Source organism: Trachemys scripta, chromosome 18 (genome assembly GCF_013100865.1).
Source record: "Trachemys scripta elegans isolate TJP31775 chromosome 18, CAS_Tse_1.0, whole genome shotgun sequence".
NCBI lineage: Eukaryota > Metazoa > Chordata > Testudines > Emydidae > Trachemys > Trachemys scripta.
In genome coordinates this window covers 22599144-22626950 of record NC_048315.1, presented here as the reverse complement: position 1 = coordinate 22626950, position 27807 = coordinate 22599144, and the positions used below count along the sequence as shown (strand labels likewise).

Below are 27807 nucleotides of genomic sequence, written 5' to 3'. Positions count from 1 at the left end.
GGGGATTCACTCATGTTTGTCACAATGGATCTCGTTCTGTTTCCTGGCCCTGTTTCTGGTCTCTCTGTTGCTCTTGCCTCCCACGCTGTGCCGTCTGCACCAACATTCTCTGTGTGTGCCTGGGAAAGGGCTGTGGCATGGGCAGGGGCTGTTGTGCTTGTGCGGTTGGGGGTGTTTTGGAGGGTGGGAGGGGCGCATGCATCGATCCGGGCACAGCGAAAGTTAGTGCTGTGTTAGGTCTCAGTGACATTGCTGCAAACTCCACCCAGGACCCTCCTTCACTGAGCTGTACTCAGGAATAATCCTCAGGCTTGGCACTTTTTGACCATAGATCCCCCCCTTTGTAAGTATGTTGGTCCCCATTTTACAGGTGGAAAACTGAGGCGCAGAAGTTAAGTGACTTGCCCTACATCACAGAGTGAGTCGGTGGCAAAGCTAGGGATAGAAACCAGGACTCCTGTGTTCCAGTTCCTTCCCTTTTCCATTATGGCCTTATTGTTGTGGCACTACCAAGGCACCGAGATATATTTCCCAGCCTGGCTGAACTGACTCTCAGTGCAGGGTAATGACATCACGGGGAACTGACTGTCTGGCTTGAAAACAATCCCAACCATTTCCCATCTCAGGCCTGGGCCATGAAGGGGAAGCTGCCTCTGGCCCTCCATGACATGCCTGTGATCAGGACCTGAGGTTTCCCTTTCCGAGTTTCGGGTGGCCAGTCAAGTGGCTCATCTGTCTCTTCAAGTCCTGCTCCCCAGCTCAGCTGCGCTCTCCTCCAGGAGTTGTTCCTGAAGGGGTAGGGCCGTCTTCAAGGGTGGATCAGGGAGCAAAGATCAGCCTGATGAACTTGACAAATGATTACGTGATAATTAATGTTGGGAAACAACATAAGGATAATTAAGCCCTAAATTCATCTCCCTCTTCTCTCCATGCTTCTAAGGGGGGCTCCGTGTCCTGCCATGGGGAGAGAGACTGGCACCATGTCCAGTGTGGGCATAGGGGATTTTTTAAAGCCTTTTGCAGAAGGGGGAGTTGCTGTCTCTTTAAGGGGTCAAAGTTCAGCACTTTTGGCAGTGACTGAGCCTGGGTAACCTTGGCCGGCTGGCACTGGCCAAGCACCCAGGAAATTCTGCAACTCAATTGGCTCGCCTGCTTGGCACTGGCAGGGTGTTTGCTTTGTAGCTCCGGGGAAAGTTCAAATTCCCTGGTGATAGCAGATGCACCCCTCTGTGCACCTCTCTCTTGTCTGCCTGACACCCCACCCCCAACTCCACAGCCCTTGATGGGCACTCCGGTGAGTGGTGCTCGCACCATTGGCACAGGAGCTGCCCCAGAGTGTAACCCCACTGCACGGGTCCCACCGGATTTGCACTGCCGCTGGCCATTTGCTCCTCTCTAGTGCACCTGCCCTTTCTCAGCCAGGGCCCCAGCTTATCACACCCTGGGCCAGGAAAGGCCCAGACAGACCTGGGGGCGGCCATAAACTGTTTGCTTTCTCACTGTCTTTTGTTCTTGTGTGGGGAGGAGCAGCATGGAACATGGAGAGACCCCACCACCCCTTCCCTAGTGTGTTCATAGAGAGTGAGGTGGGGGTCCCAACTGTACATTATAACCTCCCCCTCCCCATAGCAGGGGCAATGGTGACAGACCATCCTAGGGGCTCACAGGCAGACACCTCACTGTGCCAGGACTGGGCAGCACCTCTGAGGAGGGAGAATCACAGGGAGCAGCCCCACCATGCAGCCAGCGGAGACTGAGCAGCGCTAGTGTGCCCGGCCTTCCAGGAAGGGTGCACCGCCAGGAGCTCCGTATGCTGGAGCCTCAGAAATCCCAGGGGTCTCCTGGCCTCCCTCCAGGAAGGGGTTCTAGACACATGTGGTTCTTGAAGGATCCTGTCGCACACTCTGTCAGTGACACAGCCGATGGCCCTGGGGACGCTATGGAGAACTGACCATAGACACCATAGGCCAGGTGTTCAGAAGGACACAGCATGGTGCATCCGAAGAAGTGGGCTGTAGTCCACGAAAGCTTATGCTCTAATAAATTTGTTAGTCTCTAAGGTGCCACAAGTACTCCTGTTCTTCTTCTTACAGCATGGTGGGTGCACGCTGGATGCTGAGCTCTTCTGAAACTCGGCTCCAGGAGCCTAGGTCACAGGAAATAGATTTCAGGGGAGATCATGCAGGAGGAGAGTTTCGTAGATTTGAATGGACAAAGGAGAGAGCTGCAGGAGCAGCCTGCCTCAGGGCTCCCATCTTAGTGTATCTGGCGGGACAGACTTTGCTCCCATGACATTCCCATAGAGACACATCAGGATGGTGCCTTCTCAGGCCCCGTCAGGGCACTGCACGTGGGGGCAACTCTAGAAAGCTAGAGGGATGCTGGGAACAGCAGGGTGTGTTGTATAAAGAGAGGATCCACGCCTCCTGCTTCTACATCCTGTGCATAGGAGGAGTCTCTGGAGAAACCGAGCTCCACCCCCAAGAAATGGCTGTAGAATTCCTGCTGCAATGCCAGACAAAACATAGTCTCTCTTGCAAGGGACCTTTCCTGGGCTTGTCCCCAGAATCCTGAATGACATCCAGAAGCTAAAAGAATTCCAGTTCAGATCCCTGGCATCACGTGCTCACTCCAGCTCACTCCATTTAGGATGGGCACTAGCTGATTTTCCAGGGGACCTCTAAACTGCAGCCAGTGCAGTGACCCAGCCAGGAGCTAGACAAGGCAATGGAGAGCAGCAGAGTGGGCAAAGTGTCAGTCCGCTGGGCAGCTAGTGCTGGGAAGGAGCTATGGGGCACTGCTGCTAAGTGATAATCCAGGAGCAGACAGGGATCCACTAAGACCCGATAGGGGTGAACTCTTCAGGCAAAGGGCAGCACAACAGCACAACGGGGTTGCTGTGAGGTTGGCCCCAGCCAGCTCTGAGTCTCCGAGGCTGGGGGAGGACAAACACAACAAATTGCAGGCTCCCAAGGCAGGGGCTGCAGAGCTGAGCAGCAACAGCCCCAGGCACTCTGCTGCCCATAGACCTCAGACTCTCCTCGCAGCCAGGGGTTCACATGGCCAGCGAGCAGCTGCCCTGAGCCCTCTGGTGGGAGGAGCAAAAAGCCATTGAGGGGCCAGGCCTGTGACTGGGACCGTTGATGTGTTTAAAGAGCCCTGGCCCCAGCTGTATCATACCCCAGCCCTGAAGCCTGCCCTGCCCCAGCTGTCCCATACCCCCAGCCCTGAAGCCTGCCCCTCCCTGGGCCTTGGCAAACTCTTGCTGTGCACAAGCATCCAGGAAGCCCCTGACTGAAGTTACACTTGGGTAACTGCCCTGAACTCTGCTACCAGACATGGTCTCCCAGGGCAGTGGCCGCCCAGCTGCTCTCTGGGCTGGAAGGAGATGTGCTCTCCTGAGCCCAGGTGCATGGATTAGTGTAATGAGGCTGCCAGCACCGCAGGCCCATTAGGGGCACACAGCTACCACAACAAGCTGTAAAACAAACACTGCTGCCTCTGGGAGCCTGGATACGGGGAGAGAGGGTGCAGGCCAGGCCCTGAGAGCAGGGAGGGGAAGAGAAGGGAGGCAGAGAGCAGGCCTAGACCCAGGGGAGGCGGAGATGAGGGGGAGCTTTTGAAAAATCCTATCTGCAGATCACCACCAATGGAGCTGCACAGATCTTGGCAGCACTGAATGTGACACAGCCCAGTACTGTGTTCAGCCCCAGAGCAGTATGCAATCTCCGGCTGCCCTGTAGTTTCCTTTGGCTATGTACCCACATTGTGCAGTAGTGTACATGGAAGCTGTTAACAGCTGTCCTGCCCCACCCGAAAGTGGCTGCATTTCAGAACCGGAGGAGGCGATACTATTCATCCCTTACCCAACTCCCAGGATTTATGAGGCACCATTACTGCTGGTTTATAAAGCCCTGGGAACTCCTCTGATGGACAGTGCTGCTAGGACCAGCCATCTCCCATCATAGAATCATAGAATCTCAGGGTTGGAAGGACCTCAGGAGGTATCTAGTCCAACCCCCTGCTCAAAATAGAACCAATTCCCAACTAAACCAATCTCACCCCATCCCTCTTCTGTGTATGTTTCAGTGGGAAGCTGGTGTCTCCGAAATGGAAGAATTTCAAGGGTCTGAGGCTGCTTTGCAGGGATAAAATCCGCCTCAACAATGCTATCTGGAGAGCCTGGTACATCCAATGTGAGTACACAGCCCAGCCGCCCTGCGGCTGGGCCCTGAATCCTCCCTGTGCAGGCAAACCTATGCCTGCGAGAGCCTGGCCCTCGTCTGGGGGTCCAGGGAGAATGACTCTGGGAGGGGGAGAATTCTCTCCCATGGTAGGGGAGGGGCAGATATTCACCCTGAGGAGGGACTCAGAGGGGGTGAGTGACTGAGTGAAAAGGGCAAGTCCTCTCCCTGGATGAGGTGAGGGAGGGGGCAAGTCCTGTCCCCAGGTGGGGACAAGGCCTGTCCCTGGATGGCGTGGAGAGGGGCGACTAGACCCTGACTCTAGCCTCTTGTGGGCAGATGTGGAGCGGAGGAAGAGCCCTGTGTGTGGGTTTGTGACCCCCCTGGAGGGCTCCGAGGCGGAAGAGCACCGGAAACCCGAGGTACGTACACAAGCGCTCTTCCCAGCCACATTGGTGGGGGGTGGGGGAATAGATCTGGAGCCGCTTGTTGGGGTCTGGGCTGAGGGTCTCTACTGGTTTGGCTCTGACAGGTTGGGCGCAGTGATGGGGTGGTGGGAGTTGTTTCTGCAGTTCCCAGGGTCCAGTATTCAATGGCTTCTCTTTTGGCTGAGGAAAGCCAGCCCTGAGGCCAAGCGCCCAGATGGGAGCCACATTGCACTCCCACAGCTGGGGAAGGGGATATGTATGTGTCAGGCCTCTGCCAGCAGGGGTCGCTGTGGGGAGGGGACAGGAGCACTGGCTGTGGGGGGAGCTCCCAGCTGCGCCAGCCCAGCCTCTCCCAGCAGGGGTCGCTGTGGGGAGGGGGCAGGAGCACTGGCTGTGGGGGGAGCTCCCAGCTGCACCAGCCCAGCCTCTCCCAGCAGGGGTCGCTGTGGGGAGGGGGCAGGAGCGCTGGCTGTGGGGGGAGCTCCCAGCTACGCCAGCCCAGCCTCTCCCAGCAGGGGTNCACCAGCCCAGCCTCTCCCAGCAGGGGGTGCTGGGGGGATGGGGGCAGGAGCACTGGCAGTAGGGGGAGCTCCCAGCTATGCCAGCCCAGCCTTCCCCAGCAGGGGGTGCTGTGGGGAGGTGGAGAAGGAGCGCTGGCTGTGGGGGGGAGCTCCCAGCTACACCAGCCCAGCCTCTCCCAGCAGGGGGTGCTGTGGGGATGGGGGCAGGAGCACTGGCAGTAGGGGGAGCTCCCAGCTATGCCAGCCCAGCCTTCCCCAGCAGGGGGTGCTGTGGGGAGGTGGAGAAGGAGCGCTGGCTGTGGGGGGGAGCTCCCAGCTACACCAGCCCAGCCTCTCCCAGCAGGGGGTGCTGTGGGGAGGGGGGAGGAGCACTGGTTGTGGTGGGAGCTAACACCCAGGTGCTTGCTGAGGGTGCCTGTGACCTATGTGCTGGCTGTGTCCTTGCTAGGCTGTTGTGTTGGAGGGGAACTACTGGAAGCGACGTATCGAGGTGGTGATGAAGGAGTATCACAAGTGGAGGATTTACTACAAGAAGCGGGTCAGCATCTCCCTTCCCCACGTTGCTCATTGCTTTGGGGCTGTGAGGCCAGAGCGGGGCACTCGTGGGTGGCGAGGCCCAGACACTATAGCACTGGGCATGCTTGACATGCACATATCCTGAGCTGGCCCCTGACAGACAGTGGTGGCAGCTTGTTGGGAGGCTGAGGGCTGCACCTGTCGCTGTGTAGGGTGGATTGCAGGTGCCCCCTTGTCTCTGATAGAGGGCAGGCCTCAGGTCTCAGCAGCCTGGCACAACTCACTCCCCAGACCTCACATGGCCTGGCCTGGCCTGGCTTGCCCGCAGCGGGATCCCCAGGGCTGCGCTTCACTGGGCACTGATGGGCCCCGTTGCCCCCATCAGCCACCCCAGGAGCAGGTGACCTGGGACAGAATGAAGGAGGAAAAATCAGCAATCAAAGGGTTCTGCAGAAATCTGCTGGCACCAGGCAGGGTGGTGATGGCACCTAGTGATTGTCTTAGGTTCCTGGCACGTGACCTCTCTCCAGAGTCTCCCATTTTGAAGTGCTGCAGTGGCTGGCTGCGTAAGCCAGGAAGAGCAGCTGCTCTTCCGGGGGCAGGATCTCTCATTCACTGCTGCTTACCTACTGGAGCCAGCGTTCCAGCAAGATAAGGGGAGGGCGCTGCCAGGCGTCTGTGATATCCCCTCTATTCCCCAGGCAGCCTTCTCGTGATCCTGCTGGGGTTTGGTGGGGGGAGGATCAGAGCCTTTATAAAATAAATACAAATAAAAATGCCACTGTCACTTGGCCAGTGCGTGGGATCATGGTCCTGGCCAATAATGGGAGGTTATCCATGCTGAGGGTGGCCAGAGTGTCTACTTTGTGGTGCCAGGGTCCAGATGCCACCCTACAGCACTGCCCTCTCCCAGGTCACCCCACCCCTGGGCTGGAGACCACTGCAGTCTCATCAGCCCTGCCCAAAGGGAAGAGCCATGGTGCCCTTGTTCACCTCCCTTGTTGGCTGCTTGGGGTGCACTGCCAACCTCACCCCAGCCTAGCTCCCCCATCAGGAGGAGGGGCTGACAAGCCATGTTTTTCGTGCAGCTTCGAAAGTCCAGCCGGGAGGGTGAGATTTCCAGCCCGAAGCAGGTGAGTGCCCTAAAGGGGTGAGGGGCGGCTTTCTGCAGGAGGAAGTGGTGGGAGGAGTGGCACTCGCTCCGGATCCCCAGCATTGCCAACTCCCATGGTTTGATCACTTGTCTTGTGATACTTGGTGTTTTCTTAAAGCCCCAGCTGCTGGAATCTGGTGATTACACTAGTATCTCAGTTTTGGTGTCTTTTAAAAAGTAAGTTTCTAGCCCTCGTGGATGTGTGAAAATGCCAGAAAGTGCCTCCAAAAGGCTCAGATCCCAGAAGGCAGGTACCACATGCCCTGAATGCAGTGGTCTTTTCTAAAGGACTCCTGGCTTTTAAGCCAGTCTCATGATTTTTTGGGACCCAACTCTTTGGAGTTCGTGGGGCTGGAGATGCTGGAGCCTCATCTTCCAAGTTGGAATGTATGAAATTAACAGGAGCAACGTCCTGGCAATAAAGTCCTGGGCAGGTAAATATTCATTTGGTTAAAACCACTGAGCTGGCTTAATCGGCTAAGCCCTCTACACAGCACAGGGGTGCTGGCAGGGGAAGCATTTCTGCAGCTTCAGAGCTGCCTTTGGGAATGGTTTGAAGCCTGGCCAGCGCCCAGGGGCCAGCATGCCCTCCGGGACCCAGCTGGAGCACTGCTTCACCGCCTGAGCTGAATTCAGCTCCAAGAAATGGGACCTGAAATGGAGAGAAGAGTCCAGTTCCAGACTCCAGCCATTCTGCCCCCAGCCCCGCCCTGCGTCTCCAAGCATGGCGTCCTTGCCACCACAAGCAGGGAAGAGACGTCCCTCAGCTGGCTGTACAAACCTGCCAGGTCTGGGAGTTGGAGCGAGAAATGGTAGAACTATGGCAGACCTCCATCGTGTCCCCCAAAAGAGGGGATTCAGGCCAGGCTCAGAGAGAGCTTGAGGCCTGAGTGTGTGACTGGGAGACACAGTGGCATTCAACAAGTGTCCTCCCTGGGCTGCCACGTCCCCATCTGTAAGTGGGGCTGTGAGGATGAAAGGAGACTTGTGTTGGTAAATGCAGACGTACAGCCCTACACATGGGCTAATTATGTTCCCCAGACAGGCTGGCTGTGGGTCAGAGGGGGCTGCTCCTTGTCTGTAAATGTGGTTGGGAGAGGCCGGACAGACTGTATGTTTGTAGGCTGGGGGGCGGGGAGAGGGGTGATATTGTTCCATTTGCTGCCATGGTTGGATGAGAGCTGGGCCTGAGCTGCAAGAACTCCTGGACTTGGCCCTGTGGTTTGAGTTTGGGCCCTTCTGTGTCTGGAGTCAGGCGAATGTCGAGTGACCCTCACTCCAGCACTGATTCCTCTGGGTCCGGAGGGCGCTGCAACCAGCTCTGCAGGTCCAGATTGTCCCGTCCCACCCTGCAGCCCAGCTGCCTCCAGGAGGGCAGTGGCTGGCCAGACCCACACATTGGATGGCTCCACTAAGGCAAGGGAGGGGAAATGGTGGGATTCTCCCAATGCCCCAAAATTCCAGCTGGATGCATTTTGCTCTCACTATCCCAGACTCTCTGGGTTGAGACAGGGGATGTGATCTTGAATGAACCAGGAAAACTTTCTTCAGAGAGTCTGGGGTACAGGAGCTGTGGCAGCCCCACCTGCTGGGGAAGGCTCTAGTACAAGAGTCATTTCCCATCGCGACATGCAGCCATTTCTGGGCTAGGCGAGGGCAACTGTTCCCCTGCGTAGCTACACCCCACGGCACTCTCGGGCAGGCAGCAAAGGACAGGTGTCAGATCAAACTGCAGGGGGATGGGATGGAGAATGGCAGAAGGTCCTTGCCAGAGTTTGTGTGTGGCCAGGGCAGGGAGGTTAACAGCCCCCCAACCCCCGATTAAAGGCTCCCTGAGGACTGCAATGGCTGTGAGGACAGAGGACCTGGAACCAGCACCAGCCACCCAGCACTATAGAGAAGGTGCTCTGTCAGAGCAGGAGAGGGGGCTGCCCAGTGGAGAGGGACCAGGGGAGGCCAGAAGCTGCCAGGGGAGAGGGGCCAAGGGAGGCCGGGGGCTGCCAGGGGAGAGGGGCTGGGCGGGTGCCCGGGGAGAGGGGCCGGGAGAGGCTGGGGGCTGCCAGGGGAGAGGGGCCAGGGGGCTGCCAGGGGAGAGGGACCAGGGGAGGCCGGAGACTGCCAGGGGAGAGGGGCTGGGCGGGTGCCCGGGGAGAGGGGCCGGGGGAGGCGGGGGGCTGCCAGGGGAGAGGGGCTGGGCGGGTGCCTGGGGAGAGGTGCCCAGGGAGAGGTATCTGGGGGGACTCCTTTGATGAACTGTCTTGTGTAGGATGAGGGTGTGTGGAAGCCATCGGAGAAATGGTGCAACCAGCTGTTCTCCAGCGTTGTGCCCATGCTGCTGGGGGATGAGAATGAGGAGACCGGAGGGCGGCAGCTCTTTGACTTGGACAGCTTCCTCTCGGACATCTCAGACACACTCTTCACCATGACGCAGCCCCCCTGCTCCCACCAGATGCTCCCAGAAGACGGTACGTTCCTAGGACCATGTTCTCACCCATGAACCTCACCGGGGGTGTGTGTGGCTGAGGGGTTATGGGGGGGGGTCTTGCCCTAGTTGCATTAGCTTCTTCATGTTTTCTTAGCACCCACCCCCCCGAACGAGGCACTCTGGTCCTGCCCTGCACTAGCCAGGCCCGGTCTCTGGAGCGATCGCCCCAGGGCGGCTCCTCCCAAAGCAGCGAGGTCAGGTTAACGAGGTGCCACAGGCAGTGCCCGCGCCCTTACCTCCAGCGTCCTGCCCCCACCCGGCAGCCCATGAGCCATTCAGGCGGGGCAAGGGCAGCGGCAGCACTTCCCATGCGTGCAGCGGAGTAAACGATACAGGGTGCTAGTCCCAGGAGCAATGGTCCAGCGCTAATAATAACAACATACACTTCCAGAGCACCTTCCTGCCAGGGGACGTCAGGGCTCCACTCAGCCACCACGGACATGCAGCCCCCTCTGGGGTGAAATGTGGCCATTGTGTACCACTGCACAGCAAGCTAGAATGACAGGCGGAGAATGCCGTGCCCTGCTGAAAGTGGGCGCAGTGTAAAGCCTGGAGTGGGAACAGGCTAACATGTTGATTGATAGCCTCTTTGGTAGCCCCCCTCTCCCCCAGTGGCCAGGGCCATGGGCGTGTCTCAGGAGGTCAGTGGGAGAGGTGGGGCTGAGACAGGAGTGTTCCCTAGCAGCTGTTGTAAGAGCCCCAGTGGGGCAGAGTCCCAGGGAGGGCTTCAAGCTGCTAGTGCTTTACAGTGGAGGGAGCAAAGTCACTACTGGCCCTGTAGGGAGGCAGTGTGGCCTAGAGGCTGGCACACTGGGCTGGGACTCAGGATCCCTGGGTGCTATTCTCGCCTCTACCGCTGGGTGACCTTGGACAAGTCACATCCCTTCTCATGCCTCGGTTTTCCCATCTATAAAATGGGTATAATGAGACTGGCCTCCTTTTCAGATGTGCTGAGACCCGTGGCTGAAAGGTGCTGGATAGGGGCTGGAGTTTATTATTAATATCTCCCCTTCCAGGGCAGTTCTCCCCTGCCGCATCCTTCTGCCTGGCTGAGCCCTCCCTGGCCTGTGCAGGACAGGCTCTCTCCCTCCTGCTCCAGGAGCCCTGACATCTCAGCCCTCCCCTCCTGCCTGAGGGAAGGAGAATCTCCCACCAGAATGCAGCACCCCCTCCTGGGCTTCTGGCTCCCCCAACCAGCAGGAATAGGGGATCCAGCCCCCAGGGCGGGGAAATGCCTCCCACCCCTTGTGCAGATGATGGAGGCTTCAGGCCATGGGGGGAACAGCAGAGGATTCTGGGGGGAGGGGGACTGCCCAGTATTAGCGCTGGAGCAGATGAGTTCTCAGCTGCCCCCCTTCTACTGGCTAGTGGCACATTCTCTGCAAGGCCATGAGGCGAATGGTCTCCCAGGAGAGCCCAATAATGGGGCAGAGGCAGAGAGGCAGGGCAGGAGGCTACTTGAAGGCTAACAAGCTGGCAACAGTGAGCCAGGGAATGTAGGGCACAAGTGAAGGACTATGGGGAGCAGGAATCAGGGACCAGGGAAAGGGGAACTGATTGGCTGGTTCTGCCCTTTTGCAGCCTACACTGGGAACGCCGACATGATCCAGCCAGGCCTGACCCCACTGCAGCCAAATCTTGACGATTTTATGGAAATCTCAGGTAGGAGCCAGCCCTGGCAGAGGACCAGCTGTTTGCGGAAGCTGGATTTGTGCAGCGGGGATGGGGACACATGGTCCATCTCCCCACTGCCTCAGAGCTTAGCCACAGTGGGCTGGAGCTGAGTGCTGTCCCCTGGCCTGGCAACAGAGGGGGCTGACAAATGGCAGTGGGTAGATCTGCGGGGCCCCTGGGATTTCACACCAGTGAGCTGAAGAAGGGGAAGCAGTGGCACTGTGATGAAACAACCCAATGATACTAAGCTGGGGGGAGTTGCAAACAGAACAAGGACGGAGTATACAGCCGGTCCTGGGGAGCCGAGCTGCGCTGGGGCAGGAGGGCAGGAGGCCAGGTCCTGGGGAAATGAATTTCTCCAAATGTAGCTCTCTTTACAGGAATGTGAAACCACAAGGGGGTTTGGCTGCAGACAGAGGAAGGAAAACTCTCCCCGCAAGAAAGAGGAAATCTCTAGGGGGCGAGCAGCTTTCAGCTGTGCTGCCAGGGCTGGGGGCGGGATGGGGGAAGGAGCCTGGGGGGGATGGGAGGGAGCTTTCGGAGGGGTCCCCTCATTGCCCCTATAACTCCCCTGTCTGCCCCTGCACCCCTGAGCCATTGAAACAGCCTACGTCTGGCTGTATGGGGGCTGGATCCCCCCAGTAGGACCCTCAGGGAACTCCCGGTCACCATGCATGGCTCAGGGTCCGGACAGAGGTGCAGCCCTGTGACAGCTGCCCCTTGCAGCTGAGAAGAAAGGAAGTGGGGTCCTGATGGTGGCCCCCAGGGTATCAGGTCCTGATGGGGCCGGGCAGTGATTTGCTGCCAGGGGAGGGCAGTGACTTAATGCGTATGGTAGCTGACCCCACAAGGGGCTGTTCCTGCGTCCCCTGGGCAATGCCGTCCTCCCAGTGCTGCTCATGGAACCAGCCTCCTCATCTGGGGGTTGGGCTTGCAGGCGGGTCATGGGCCACCTGTGCAAGGGAGGGAGAAGGAAGGGGAGGGGGCGCATCCACTAGGTGCTGGGCTTCTCCATCGCGCTCCAGCGGCTCAGCCCCCAACTCTACCCCAGAGGGAGGGACGGTGAGGCCAGACTGAGCAATAGTAAATGGTGGACCCTGCCCCAAGATGCTTGCGCCACCAGCTCTGCAAAGGGGAACAGCCCAATCCGAGAGCAGGGGTGCAAGGGCTTCTAGGGGATAGGAGTCATGGGGTGCCCCATCTGGGTGGGGGGCAGGAGTGTGAGCATCTGGGGGCCTCTCCCTCCCCTGCTGGAGTGGGGATGGGAGAAGAGAGGCTGCGAAGGAGGCTAAGAGAGTTGGGGGGGGGTGAGAAAATGCAGGAAAGAGTTTGCAGTGGGGAATCGGGACAGAGTCAAACCATGAAACTTGGGCTAAAGGAAACCCAGTTCTAGAGACTTGTCAGGGAGAGCAGAGACGCCTGCTCACAGCACTACAAACTGGGCTGGAGCGAGATGCTGAGCAGCACTGAGGAGAGGGGCAGGGAGCCAAGGGAGGAACACAAAGGAGAGATACAGCTCAGGCCCCTCTGTACTTTTTTTGGCCGTGGGGCAGCCCCACCCAAGGCTCCAGCATGGCCCCTTGCCTTTGATGGGCCCAACCTGTCCCCAAACCAACTTGCAGCTTTGGGCTTCAGCTGAGGGGAGTGCCCTAGCTGTGAATGTGGAAGGTGCCCAGCCAGCACAACCTGCTGAGCTCAGCAGAGGTCAGTAAGGAGCTATGTGGAGGGCCAATCACTTTGGCTGCACCGTATCTTGCAAACCAGGAGTGGCTGGGAGTCCTGTCCTAGTGGAATGGCCTGGGCATCACCACAGCTCTTGTGCCTGCAGCTTCATGTGGGCTCAAGGCAGACCTTTGCGAAGGCTGGTTGGCCTGGGCCTCCTGGAGCTCCATTGCCAGTATCCACTTCCCACTTTCCTCCTTGGGAGGAAACAAGTGACCTTGCATCATTTGGCTGCTGGCTGATGCAAGACCAGATGCTGGCAGAAAGCTGAGGCTGGGACGGTAGACGTTAGCGCAGCCTGTAGGTGCGTTCCTGGGGCGCCCTCTGGACGAGCCAGACATAGAGGAAGTGAATGCAGATTCTGCACTCTTACACCACTTCCTGCAGCCCCGCTTGCTGGAGACACCGGGGATGCCCCACCTCTGGCCAGCACCCCCTAATTCGTTTCCTACAGCACCCCCTGGGGGGAAAGGTCAGGACTGGAGCAGCTGGAAGCTCCCCACAGCCAGTGCTCCTGCAGCCAGGAGCTAGGGCTAGTGGGAAACTTTCTGCTGAAATTGTTTTTCGATGAAAAATCAGGTTTTCAGCAGAATGCTCCCGAAGACTGTTTGCTTTCTATGGAAAATTCCCACATCACTGAGAAACAGAACTACCCCTGTTACACATGGCGCCATGGTGCCTCATGGGAATTGTCGTGTGCATGCCTCACACTCCCATTCTGACTCCATTGCTCACGCTGCACCATAGGCAAGGAACCTGAGATTCCTAGATTAGAAGGCCAGAAGGGATCCCTGGGATCTGACCTATATAACACAGGCCAGAGACCTGCCCTGAATTAATTCCTGGTTGAACTAGAGCAAAGCTTTTAGAAAAACATCCCAGATGTAACAATTGTGAGTGCTTGAGAATCCAGCATGACCCCTGGTAAATTGTTCCAAAGGTTAATTACCCTCACTATTAAACATTTGCACTTTATGTCTAGACTGAATTTGTCTAGCTTCCACCTCCAGTCATTTGATCTTGTTCTGTCTTTGTCTGCTAGATTGGAGAACTCACTAGCAAACTTTTATTCCCCATAGAAGTACCTAAAAACTATGATCGATAAATTGAACTCCTTGAATGAAGGCAGGTTTTCCAAACCTTTAATCATTTTCATGGCTCTTCTCTGAACCCTCTCCAAATTATCAACATCCTTCTTGAGTGGTAGATGTCAGAACTGGACACAGTATTCCACCACTGCCAAATGCAGAGGTAAAATAACCTCTCTGCTCCTACTCGAGATTCCCCTGTTTGTACATCCCAGGATCACATTAGCCCTTTTGGCCACAGCGCACTGGGAAAAAGAACAGGAGTACTTGTGGCACCTTAGAGACTAACAAATTTATTAGAGCATAAGCTTTCGTGGACTACAGCCCACTTCTAGCTCATCTTCAGCTGATTGTCCACCATGACCCCCACATCTTTTTCTGAGTCACTGCTTCTCAGAGTCTCCTGTCCTGTAAAGTATGGCCTACATTCTAGGGTCCTAGATGTATGACTTTACATTTGGGCAAGTTAAATTGCATATTGTTTGCTGCATTCAGCTTACCAAGTGATCCAAATCACTGCATATCAGTGACCTGTCCTCTTCATTGTTTACCGTCCCCTCTATCTTTGTGTTGTCTGCAAAATTCATCAGGGATTATTTTGTTTTCTTCCATGTCACTGACAAAACTGTTAAATAGTGTTGGGCCAAGAACCAGCGGGACCCTACTGGAAACACACCTGCTTGATGGTGATTTCCAATTTACATTTACATTTTGAGCCCTATCAGTTAGCCAGTTTTTAATCCATTTAATGTGTGCCATGTTAATTTTGTATATTCTAATTTTTTAATCATAATGCTTTGCAGTTCCAAGTCAAACACCTTACAGGAGCCTAAGGATATTACATCAAGCGGAGCGCCCCAAGGGTCGGTCCTGGGGCCAGTTTTGTTCAATATCTTCATTAATGATCTGGAGGATGGTGTAGACTGCACCCTCAGCAAGTTTGCAGATGACACTAAACTGGGAGGAGTGGTAGATATGCTGGAGGTTAGGGATAGGATACAGAGGGACCTAGACAAATTAGAGGATTGGGCCAAAAGAAATCTGATGAGGTTTAACAAGGACAAGTGCAGAGTCCTGCACTTAGGATGGAAGAATCCCATGCACTGTTACAGACTAGGGACCGAGTGGCTAGGCAGCAGTTCTGCAGAAAAGGACCTAGGGGTTACAGTGGATGAGAAGCTGGATATGAGTCGACAGTGTGCCCTTGTTGCCAAGAAGACTAACGGCATTTTGGGCTGTATAAGTAAGGGCATTTCCAGCAGATCGAGGGACGTGATTGTTCCCCTCTATTTGACATTGTTGAGGTGTCATCTGGAGTACTGTGTCCAGTTTTGGGCCCCACACTACAAGAAGGATGTGGAAAAATTGGAAAGAGTCCGGTGGAGGGCAACAAAAATGATTAGGGGGCTGGAGCACATGACTTATGAGGAGAGGCAGAGGGAACTGGTATTGTTCAGTCTGCAGAAGAGAAGAGGGGGGATTTGATAGCAGCTTTCCACTACCTGAAAGGGGGTTCCAAAGAGGATGGATCTAGACTGTTCTCAGTGGTACCAGATGACAGAACAAGGAGTAATGGTCTCAAGTTGCAATGGGGGAAGTTTGGGTTGGATATTAGGGAAAACTTTTTCACTAGGAGGGTGGTGAAGCACTGGAATGGGTTACCTAGGGAGGTGGTGGAATCTCCTTCCTTAGAGGTTTTTAAGGTCAGGCTTGACAAAGCCCTGGCTGGGATGATTTAGTTGGGGATTGGTCCTGCTTTGAGCAGGGGGTTGGACTATATGACCTCCTGAGGTCCCTTCCAACCCTGATATTCTATGATTCTACATCAACACTATTACTTTTATCAACCAAACTTGTCATCTCATCAAAAGATGTCATTAGTTTGATGGGAGCTATTTTCCATAAACCCGTGCTGATTGGCATTAATTATATCACCCTCATTTACTTGTATATTAATTGAGTCCCAGATCAGCTATTCTATTATGTTGCCCAGAATTGATGTCAGACTGACAGGCCTGTAATTACCTAGATCATCCCGTTTATCATTTTGAAATACACCTCTACCCCAATATAACGCGACCTGATATAACACAAATTCGGATATAACGTGGTAAAGCAGCGCTCTGGGGCGGCGGGGCTGCGCGCTCGAGCGGATCAAAGCAAGTTCAATATAACGCGGTTTCACCTATAATGCGGTAAGATTTTTTGGCTCCCGAGGACAGCGTTATATCGGGGTACAGGTGTATTGGCCCAACATTCTCTTTCTTCCTGTCCTCTGGAACTTCCCCCAAGGCTCCTAGAGTTATTGAAAATCAACAGTAATGGTCCAGCGAGTTTCTTGGCCTGCGCCTTTAAAAGTCTTGGATTACATTAGTTATCCCATCCTGCTGATTTAAAAATATCTGACTTTAGTAGTTGCTCTTTAACATACTCTTATGTTGCTATGGGAATGGGAAGTATTTTATAATAATCTTCATCCTCATCATCATCTCTGACATGACTACACTGGCTGTGTTTTTTCACAAATACAGAACAGCAATATATATTAAGCACTTCTGCCTTTTCTGCTTTTTCCTTGACAGCCCTACCAAGAGGGAGAAAGGGGTGCTTCATGGAAGAAGTAACTAAATAGGCTAGCGTAAGGCACCCAAACTACAACTCCCATAAGGCACCATGGCACTAGTTTGAATAAAAAATTTCAGTTTTTAGCCAAAATATTTGGCTGAAAACTCAAAATTTTCCGTGACCCCCACTTCCCTATTTTCCAACTCACTCTGCTAGGAGCTCCCCACAACCAGCACTCCTGAACCGTGACCTACATCAGCCATTCCTAGTCTGTGGTCCATGGAACATGTGGCTGGAGCTCTGTGGAGGGCAGACTGGGAATGCGGTGGTTCTTATTTCCAGCTGCTAAAATGCATGAATGGAAGCACAAGCTCCCTTTCCTGTTTTCTACAGCTGCCCCACGGAGGTTATGTGATTGAGGGGCAGTGATGAGTGGGAAGGGGCGACTCTACGGAACACTCTCCAAGATGCGACAGAGTCCTGTGGCACCTTATAGACTAACAGACATATTGCAGCATAAGCTTTCGTGGGTGAATACCCACTTTGTCAGATGCATGTAGTGGAAATTTCCAGAGGCAGGTATAAATATGTATAAATATACCTGCCTCTGGAAATTTCCACTACACGTGTCTGATGAAGTGGGTATTCACCCACGAAAGCTTATGCTCCAATACGTCTGTTAGTCTATAAAGTGCCACAGGACTCTTTGTCGCTTTTTACAGATCCAGACTAACATGGCTACCCCTCTGATACTCTCCAAGATGTTTCCTTTCTTGTCTTTCCTGGGGAGAGCCTGGCGTGCTGGACGGGTGGAGTGACCACTCAGCCCAGCAAGGGCTCTGAGCTGAAGCAGCAGTTCAGTTTGGTCCCTTCATGCTCACTCTCTCTGGGCTTGTGCTGCTGCTGCTGCTTTTGGATGGAGACTGTAGGAAGTCGTAGCATTTCTGCTGAGCACAGTCAGAGAGGAAAATACCCTCCTGCTGGGAGAGGCTGGTTGTCTTAAGCCGTATTTCTAGTGGGCACCAAAGGCCCAGTGCCCGCCTGGCCAGTGCTCCTAGGCCTGGGATGGAGGGAGAGGCAAAGGTGTAGTGCGGGAGCTCGTTGCATGCAAATAGGAAGAGAATTGTTCAGAGCCAGGACTCTACCCAGTGCAAGGGAATGACGCATCCCTTTCCCCAAAAACGTTATAATCCAGGATCACAGCCCCTGGAAAAACCTGAAATGTGAGTGTGTATGTGAGTGTGTGTGTGTAGTGGGGTGCGTAGAGGTGTGTGTTGGGGGGCTGCTGGGGATAGGGAACATCGCAACACCCCCATTGCCAGGAAGGCTGCTGGAGCCAGAGTTCCAGGTGCTCAGCGCTGTTCTCAACTGGAGCTGCTGGGTGCCCACTGCTTTTGACAATCTGGCCGCTTGGCTGAGCGGACTAAGTGGGAGCTGAGCTGCTCTGGAAGTGCTGGGAGACCGAAATGCGCAGAGTGTGGGCTGTGGGGAGAGTGAGGTGGGCCTGGGGGGTTGTTGGCCCCATCGCAAGCGTCAGGCAGCGGAATAAAACAAGCAAAGCCCAGGAGGGAGAGACAAAGCCTGAGTCGAGGATAAGCCTGGGCCCTGTCACGGTGCTGTGTGCCTGTCAGTCAAGGAGCAGAAGCCAGTCCGGAATGAGGAACCACCCTGTGCCCTTAGGGTGTGTGGGAGAGGGGTCTGAGTCAGATGGAGAAGTCCTAATGGCAGAACCAGGGGAGCAGCTGGGCCTGGTGTCTGACTGCTGCCTGCATCCTTCTTCAGGTAGGACCCTGCTCTTTGCTCTTGGGACTGTTGTGGGGCTGGGCTAGCCCGGCTGTCCCGAAGGACAGCCCCTCCCTTCTCCACGGACTGGGGGGGGGGGAGGGGGTTAAAGCCCATAGATGGCACTGAAGGGGCTTTGAGTTGGAAGCTGGGGAGGGTGGAAAAGACACAAGAAGGAGCTGTACCGCCCCCTGGGACTCTACTGAGGACAGCCCCAGTACTCTTGTCACTGGGGCAAAGGGTTTGGGAGCTCAGGTATTGGGCTGTCAGCATGAGCTCCTGCTCTAAGCTAGAACTCCAGCCCACCATAGTTACCTTCACCAGCCCAGGGTGTCTCAGTGGGACACAGCAGCCAGTGCCCAGGACCATGTGCTAGGGGGAGGAGGGGAGGCGTGACTGGGACAGAGGGGTCTGGGGAGAGCATTAGACTGTCCTGGAGGGATAGGGGGGCACATACAGTCTCTGCACTGAGAAGCAATTGGGCAGGGCTTGCTGCCTGTCTCTGTTGTGCACTTGGAGAGCTCCTCCGAGGAATCGAATTGAGCACCAGGGAAATGCCTAAAATACACACAACCCCCTGCTGTGCCGGCAGCTCATTCCCTTGGCCATGGAAACAGCCCAGCACCTCTGCCAAGGAAGACCAGATGGGGGAGGCTGGCTTTGCCGTCTCTGTGGGTGATTGTGGGGCTTCGCACTTTGTATGGCTGAGATCCTGGAATACTGCGCCGAGTAACCCGAGACGCCCACCCCAACACCTCCCCCACGACCCCACTACCATGGCTGAGTGGCACAGGCAGGGGCCGGGCTCCTGACTCTGCCCTGCCCTGCAGTGAGTTACTCACACCTGTGCAAAGTGGGTGCAGAATGGCTGCCTTGAACACCTGGGTCCCTCCTCTCTTCTCCCTGGGCCCCTGCACCCACCAGAGTGTCCCTAAAGGAGGCGACTTTACAAAGGTGAAAGTGGGACCTCCGGGGTTATCAGCTCTGTAGAGAAGAGAAGTGTTTTCTGAGGCAGCACCACAGGGCTTACTCCCCAGATGGCCTCAGCCTGAGGAAACGTCAGAGCCCAGGGAGGCCCATCCAGAATGATCTGCGCAGCTGCTGGGAGCTGAACCCTAGAGACTAGGACCCTGCTGTGCTGACGAGTTTGCAATGGTCATGAGGCTGAGAAGGTCAGTTAGTGGTGGGGTTGGCCTGTGGCTGGTTAATGCCGGGGCTCCCCCAGGGTGGCTGGTGTCAAAACAAGCTCTTGGCTCTACTGGGATCCCCATTCCTTAGTGCATTCCCTGCTAGACACAATTCCTCTGGTCTCTAGGTTACGGCTTCACTGCAGGGAGACGTGTAAGTCCCATCTCAGACAGACATACATGCACTGAGCTAACATGAGACAACTAGCAAGTAGCAGCAGCGGTGCGGCTAGACACCTGAGCATGTACCTGGGACCTGAGATGGGGTTGTCATCAGGCAGCCGGCCTGCACTACCACAGCTATGCTGCTGTTCTCAGCGTGCCGGCTCCATCAGAGCTAGCCCATGTACATCTACCCGAGCTGGGAATTGCACCTCCAGCTCCAGTGTGGATGAACCCTAGAGAGAACCAATCAGCTCTCCCAAGCCAGGGCAGTGCTGAGATCTGAGGCTTGGGTTGTGATGGGGACTACAGCATCCCTGGATCCAGCACATGGCGAACACCCTGCCGCAGGCTCCTGGGGACCGGCACCTGCACGAGGTCGGGGGTTGGGCTCCCAGCCAAGGGTTCATGCTAGGCAGTGCTGTGCTATAAACAGCACTCCCAGGGCAGTGGAAGGGGAAGCAGGAAAGCAGCAGACATCCAACAGAGCTGCAGGTGTATGTGTGAAGGGGCTGAGGAAATCTCCTGGGGGAGGGAGATTGTCAGGCTGGGTGGGCAGACGGTCAGCTCCCAGGGGGACAGCAACTTGGCTGTAGGACCGAGGTACAGTCCTAGTGGAGCCCAGGCCCCTCAAATCCCTCCTTTTCTGGAGAGGCTGAGCTTAGTGAGACCCACTGCCAGGGGCTTGTGTCAGACATGGCCCTGTGCCATGTGTACAGATGCCTGGGCACAACCCCGCCTGGGCAGCTGGCTGCCCTTGCGCGCCTGCCTTCACACGGAGCACAAGGCTGCCTCCTCTCCAGCAAACCTGTTGTGGGGCTTGCAGCGCCCCGACCCCTGCCGGAGACCTGAGCACATGTCCTCAGCACACTGGTTTGCACAGTGCATAACCCAGGCCAACTCCACCCTGGCCCTCCTTCCTCTGATCTGCCTCTAACGGGGCCCCAGAGGGCAGCGTGTGGCACAGGGCCCCTTCCCAAGGGGCATGAGGCACTAGCATCATCAGTGGCTGGGGCTAGGTGCTCAGCCAGGTCCATTAGAAGCCCAGGACCCCCATGTGCTGGGCACTGCCCCAGAAGAGGGGGGGATTACAGGGCGAAGGTCATTCCCTGCACGGAGGTGGCAGGCCCAAAACTGCCTGCCCAGCACTTTGTGCTGTGCCTGTCTGAGCTTGCAGAAGGAGTGGGGTTGGAGATGGGGACAGGAAGGGAGAGCGGAGTCGCAGCAGGGTCACGGGGCCTGGTTTCGGGAAGGCTGCAGGATGTGGTTAGCCACAGGCCACACGCAAGGTTAGAGCACGGGCATGGGGGACTCAGAGCCTACAATGAAAATAAACCTCCACCCAGACCGCTGGTGGGGTGTTAGCCTGGCACTGCCATGCTAGGCAGGGCCTGATCCCCCAGCACCACTCTTAGGCCAGGAGCCTCATTGGGATAAAGCTCACCGGGGTGATGGGGAATGTCTGCAGGAGTTAACATGGCACCCAGCACATGAGGGCCCCGGGTTGGCCGAGCTGCGGGAAGGGACACACATGGGACCAAAAGCTAAGGGAGGGGACACACATAGGACCCAGGGCTGGGGGTGGAGACACACATGGGACCCAGGGGCTGGGGGAGATTATATGTGTGGGACTCAGTGCTGGCCGAGCTGGGGAAGGGGACACGTGGGACCCAGGGCTGCGGGAGATGACACATGGGACCCAGGGCTGGGGGAGATGACAGACATGGGACCCAAGGATGGGGCATGGATCACTTGCTGGAGGATTCTCTGCACCTTGAGGTCTTTAAACCACGTTTTGAAGACTTCAGTAACTCAGGCATAGGTTAGGGATTTGGGTGGGTGATATTCTGTGGCCTGCTTTGTGCAGTAGGTCAGAGTAGATGATCATAGTGGTCCCTTCTGACCTTAAAGTCTATGAGTCTATGAGACATGTGGGACCCAGGCCTGGCTGAGCTGGGGGAGGGGACACGCCTGGGACCCACGGCTGAGGGAGGGGACACACGTGGAACCCAGGGCTGGCTGAGCTGGTTACACCCCACTCAACAGCGCACATGCTGACCCCACCACCTGTGGAATTGGAGGCTGGAGCTGGGGCTGCAGATCTGGGTGATGTCTCTCTTCTATTCTCCAGGGGTTTCCCACTCTGCTCAGGCTGGTGCAGGATGGAGCCTGGAGAGGCTCAGTCGTGCTGCAGGCTGGCCTCACCCCGAGAACCATACTTGCCGTGGCTGGACGGATGGGCAAGGGAAGGAGGGTCCCGCCCTGCTGCAGGCGGTGGCTCCCTGTGGCGTGGGAGGGTTTTCCTGTGTCCCTCTCCCTGTGTGCAGCACGGTTGGGCTCCTGGTATAGGGGCTGCACGGAGCTGCCTCTTTCCTCTTTGCACCAGAAACTCCAGCATTTCACAATTGCTGCTGCCACGATAGAGCATGGGGAGCTAGGAACTCCCTTAGCCCCACCCCACTGCCCCGAGCCCCCAGAACCCACGAGGGAGAGCCAGGGGACACTGACACCCCTTTGTTACCGAAATATCGGGTCCACCTAGCTGAGAGCCAATAACAGCCAGACAGGGATAAGGAAGAGTTGCTTTATTCTGCAGAAGAAAGGAGAGCTTTGCACCTTAGTACAAAAACTCTGTCTTACACACATTTTACAGATCCTTTATACACATTCAGACAAAGGTCCTTGCAGTGTTAACACTTGATTGGTGGTTATCAGACCCGTGCTTTTGCTATCTGGTCAGTGAAAACCGGCTTGGGACCAGCTCCAACTACCTTAAGGCCTTGAAGGGAAGACAGATGAAAAGTTCAGGCTATTGTGTACTTGAAGTATCTGCTTTCCCCCTAATGGCCACTGGTTGACATAAAGGCTGCTCTGTTAAGGGGGGGTCACTAGTAACTTTCACCTCAGCTAGAGGCAGGGGCGGCTCTATGTATTTTGCCACCCCAAGCACGGAAGTCAGGCGGCTTTCGGCGGAGTGCCTGTGGGCGGTCCGCTGGTAACGCAGATTTGGCGGCATGCCTGCGGGAGGTCCGCTGGTCCCGTGCCTTTGGCGTACCCGCTGCCAAATTGCTGCCGAAACCGTGGGACCGGCAGACCTACCGCAGGCATGCCGCTGAAGGCTCCCTGACTGCCGCTCCCACAGTGATCGGCAGGCCGCCCCCCGCGGCTTGCCACCCCAGGCACGCACTTGGTGCGCTGGTGCCTGGAGCCGCCCCTGGCTAGAGGCAGAAAAATTGGTGAGCAAAACCCTGTCTCCCTGGGATACTCTGGAAGTTCCCCACCTCTGCCATCATCAGCCTCCCCAGCATGGGTCAGGGGGAAGGAAGGGCGAGGCTGCTTCTGAATTTGGGAAAGAAAGTTCTGTGGGGTGAATGAGAAGCAGGACAGCTGGTCCTTGCTCCCGGTGGGGGCACTATGGGTGGAAAAGCCTAGGGTGTCTGGGGCCAGGTGTTACAACTCCTGGTTATTGGAGGCTTGGAATGCCAGGGCACAGGCAGCTGTCGGAGCAACCCGCTGTGCCTGTCTGAACATGGGGTAGGTAGGCACACTGCTCATCCAGTCTGGGCATGTGGGGCAGCAGCTGTCTCTGACTGGCCTGGACTGTGAGCCCCAGCAGTGTCTGGGCTATGCTGCCGAAACTGGGCCAGGCATGCTAACAAGGACTGGTTGGGAGCTGGGTACGGAGCCCTGCCACAAGCCGGGTTGTATCTGGCAGGACCTGGCCCAGCACGCCAGCCTCGCCCCTTGCTTTAAGGAGTGTCTTCCCCATTCCCAGCATCCCCGCAGAGAGTCCCCCTCCCCTGCGGTAACACCCCACTCCACTGTGCTGGGCCCGGAGAGGGTGCAAAGCCCTGGCTGATGCTGCCTGGGAGGGAGGCACTTTGGGGGACTGATGGAGGGATGGTGCTGGGAAGGGGAGAGTGAGCCAAGCAGCCCCTCCCCCAGAGACCACCCCCCGGCATCAGGGGCTACTCCCGGGCAGGAGAGGTGAAGGGGCCTGGTCTCTGGCAGGCAGGAGCCTGGAGAGTACGATACTGTAGATGGATTAAGGTGGGCTGGAGGCCTGCATGGCTTTAAACATGCAGAGCTGGGCTCTGACACAAGAGTAGTGGCCCCTTGCTGGGGTGCAGGGGTGGGCTGCCTGCAGGGGGCAGGGAGGAATGATTTTCCCCAAGTCAATTCTTACACAACTGCCTAGGCTCATGTGAGGGAGGGATAGCTCAGTGGTTTGAGCATTGGCCTGCTAAACTCAGGGTTGTGTGTCAGCCCAGATGGCCCAGTGCTCTGGCTGGGACTGTGCTGTGAGTGCAAACCTTATACCTGCCAGGGGGCCGAGTAGCATGGGCTTGGGCTGCCTCAGGAGATGGGGGTCACCTTGTCTCTGCTATGCCTTGCAGATCTCTTCACCGGCCACCGCCCACTGCCTAACCAAATGCATCTGAGCTACCAAGAGCAGCCCTGCTTCATGCCCATGGCTGACACCCTATATGGCAGCAGCAGTGCCCCACCTGCCAGCCATGCAGACCCACTGATGGCCTCCAGAGCCCTGCCTGCCAGCTACGTTGATGCCCCAATCCCGCCCAATGGCCATCTACAGGTGAGCAGGTCTCCAGGCAGGGATCACATCCTGGTCTGCTTCTCTCTGGCCCTGGGATTGCTCTGCCCTCTGTGTTTGCTTCATCGAGGCAATGGTGCCAGGCCCCTGTGCTGCTGCGCAGCGGGCTCTGTCCCCGTCTCCCTTGCTGTCTGTTATCCCTGTCCCTCTCAGTCCTGGTCCAATCCAGCAGTCCAGGGGCAAACGCTCTGTAATCTGCCTCTGTCTCTTTCAGTCTAGCAGCAACTGCTCCTCCCGGCTCAGCCTGCCTGGCTCATTCCTCAGCCCTGATTTCCAGCCAGCCCCGCAGCCCGTGGACCCCCGCAGCGGCCTGTGCTCTGACCTCAAGCACAAGCCCTCGCTCCATTATGGGCTCCCCAGCAAGAGTCTCAGCATGGAGCCCTTCGCCCCTTCCTACTGCACCCCAGCAGCCCCCCCAGGAGCCTTCCTGCTGGGCCAGGACCCCCTGTACCCACCGGCTTCAGCACCGAGATCCAAATTCCATTACTCCAGCTCCATTAGTGGCTCTTCACTGTCCACACCATGCTTTACCCAGCATGCACCAGGCTTGAGCTACAGCGTGGACCTTCTGCCAACAGCATACCCTGCTCTGTCCAGTGCCCAGCCCCTGCCCCCAGTGATGCGGAGCGGCCCCAGGTTTGCCACCCCTAAAGAGCAGTCGCCGCCTGGGGGCAGCAGGCCAATGGTGAAGCCAGCCAGCCCCAAGACAAAGAGACCCATGGGACTCCCTGTGCCCACGCGTGTGGCTGTGCCCAACCCCTGCCTGACCCAGCTCCTGACTGCAGGTAACAGGGTGGGGGATTGCTTTGGGGGGGTTGCTGTTTGCCGCTGGCTGAGGGCATCGGACTGCCCCCATCTGGCCAGCTGGCTTCATTCAGCTGGAGTGGGAAGCTGGTACCAGGCTGTTGGGCAGGAGGATGTCTTCCCCCCCACCCCCACCCACAGTGGCAGATGGGCTGACCCTGCGTTCTAGAGAGGGGAAGGGGAGCTGATATCTGGGCACGGGCTGGTAGCGCCCCCTCTCTGGGATCATTACTCATCTCATTCGATGCCACTCTCCATGGCACTGCGTTGCTGCAGGCACCTAGCCTCCTCTCTTCATGCCAGCGATACTCTTTCCCTCACCTGCTGATCCACAGGCTGCCATGATGCGGAGGAAGCATCCAGGGCAGGAGAGAGCGAGGGGGGGAGGGAGCAGGAGGTCTGGCAGAGGAGGAGGGGTGCAGAGAAATGAGTCTGAGATGGTGGCTGAAATGTAGGAGGAGTCACCTGGGAGCCTGAGTTTGGGAATCGCTGCCTGCAGGAGGCACTGGGAGTGAGAACCTTGAGCCGCTGGCCAAGGGCATGAGGTGCTAACAGGGCAGTGGTGTCTCAGCAGGCAGGTGAGGACAGGTGATCACAGCACCTGTATCTGAGGCTGCAGGGAGCCCCAGAAGGGCACAGGGCAGGGGGTGACTCTACCTCGGCTCGGAGGAGGCCGTTGGTGACCCTGGCGAGGGCAGGATGGGTGCAGTTGTCCATAGGGTGCTGTGAGTGTCCGGCTGTGGGACAGGATCTGAACCCTGGGCCCAATGCTAGTCACACAGATTGGGAGATTGGTTAGCACTGCCCTTTTACCCCCTGGGATCATTCACCTCTCAGTGCAGTGCCCTGCCCCCGGAGCCCATGACAGTGACCGCCCTCTCGGGGGAGCCAGGGGACCTGCAGTCTGAGCAGTTTGGGGGGAGCTGCCCTTCCCCAGGTCAGGTACCGCGGCCCCTCAGCTCTGGGTGACCACCTGGAAGAGAGGGGGAACTCAATGGCTGCAGTACCTCAGCAGGCACAGTCTGGGCCAGACATTCAAAAGAACATAAGAGTGACCATAGTGGGTCAGACCAAAGGTCCATCTAGCCCAGTATCTTGTCTTCCAACGGTGGCCAATGCCAGGTGCTTCAGAGGGAATGAGCAGAACAGGTCACCATAAAGTGATCCATCCCGTCGCCCATTGCCAGCTTCTGGCAAACAGAGGCTAGAGACACCATCCCTGCCCGTCCTGGCTAATAGCCATTGATGGACATAATATCATTAGAATGGCCATACTTGGTCAGAACAAAAGTCCATCTAGCCCAGTATCCTGTCTACCGACAGTGGCCAATGCCAGGTGTCCCAGAGGGAGTGAATCTAACAGGTAATGATCAAGTGATCTCTCTCCTGCCATCCATCTCCACCCTCTGACAAACAGAGGCTAGGGATACCATTCCTTACCCATCCTGGCTAATAGCCATTAATGGACTTAACCTCCATGAATTTATCCAGTTCTCTTTTAAACGCTGTTATAGTCCTAGCCTTCACAACCTCCTCAGGCAAGGAGTTCCACAAGTTGACTGTGCGCTGTGTGAAGAACTTCCCTTTATTTGTTTAAACCTGCTGCCCATTAATTTCATTTGGTGGCCCCTAGTTCTTGTATTATGGGAATAAGTAAATAACTTTTCCTTATTTACTTTCTCCACATCACTCATGATTTTATATACCTCTATCATATCCCCCCCCTTAGTCTCCTCTTTTCCAAGCTGAAAAGTCCTAGCCTCTTTAATCTCTCCTCATATGGGACCCGTTCCAAACCCCTAATCATTTTAGTTGCTCTTCTCTGAACCTTTTCTAATGCCAGTATATCTTTTTTGAGATGAGGAGACCACATCTGTACGCAGTATTCAAGATGTGGGCGTACCATGGATTTATATAAGGGCAATAAGATATTCTCTATCCCCTTTTTAATGATTCCTAACATCCTGTTTGCTTTTTTGACCGCCTCTGCACACTGCGTGGACGCCTTCAGAGAACTATCCATGATGACTCCAAGATCTTTTTCCTGATTAGTTGTAGCTAAATTAGCCCCCATCATATTATATGTATAGTTGGGGTTATTTTTTCCAATGTGCATTACTTTACATTTATCCACATTAATTTCATTTGCCATTTTGTTGCCCAATCACTTAGTTTTGTGAGATCTTTTTTACGTTCTCCACCATCTGCTTTGGTCTTAACTATCTTGAGCAGTTTAGTATCATCTGCAACTTTGCCACCTCACTTTTTACCCCTTTCTCCAGATCATTCATGAATAAGTTGAATAGGATTGGTCCTAGGACTGACCCTTGGGGAACACCACTAGTTACCTCTCTCCATTCTGAAAATTTACCATTTATTCCTACCCTTTGTCTTTTAACCAGTTCTCAATCAATGAAAAGATCTTCCCTCTTATCCCATGACAACTTAATTTATGTCAGAGCCTTTGGTGAGGGACCTTGTCAAAGGCTTTCTGGCTATCTAAGTATACTATGTCCACTGGATCCCCCTTGTCCACATGTTTGTTGACCCCTTCAAAGAACTCTAATAGATTAGTAAGACAGGATTTCCCTTTACAGAAACCATGTTGACTTTTGCCCAACAATTTATATTCTTCTATGTGTCTGACAGTTTTATTCTTTACTATTGTTTCAACTAATTTGCCCGGTACTGATGTTAGACTTACAGCTCTGTAATTTCCGGGATCATCTCTAGAGCTCTTTTTAAATATTGTTGTTACATTAGCTATCTTCCAGTCATTGGGTACAGAAGCCAATTTAAAGGACAGGTTACAAACCATAGTTAATAGTTCCGCAACTTCACATTTGAGTTCTTTCAGAACTCTTGGGTGAATGCCATCTGGTCCCGGTGACTTGTTACTGTTAAGTTTATCAATTAATTCC

The 27807-nt window shown here is 55.7% G+C and overlaps 1 protein-coding gene across 1 annotated transcript in view; it reads left to right on the top strand.

The window, feature by feature from the left end:
* The window catches only part of MLXIPL (MLX interacting protein like), a 65669-nt gene that overhangs the window by 13575 nt on the left and 24287 nt on the right, over positions 1-27807 (top strand). The window contains exons 2-9 of the mRNA XM_034752908.1: positions 4090-4196; positions 4524-4606; positions 5582-5671; positions 6738-6782; positions 9069-9267; positions 10869-10949; positions 23865-24064; positions 24297-24867. Of these exons, the coding sequence (XP_034608799.1) occupies positions 4090-4196; positions 4524-4606; positions 5582-5671; positions 6738-6782; positions 9069-9267; positions 10869-10949; positions 23865-24064; positions 24297-24867 (1376 nt within the window). The remainder of the gene's footprint in view (positions 1-4089; positions 4197-4523; positions 4607-5581; positions 5672-6737; positions 6783-9068; positions 9268-10868; positions 10950-23864; positions 24065-24296; positions 24868-27807) is intronic.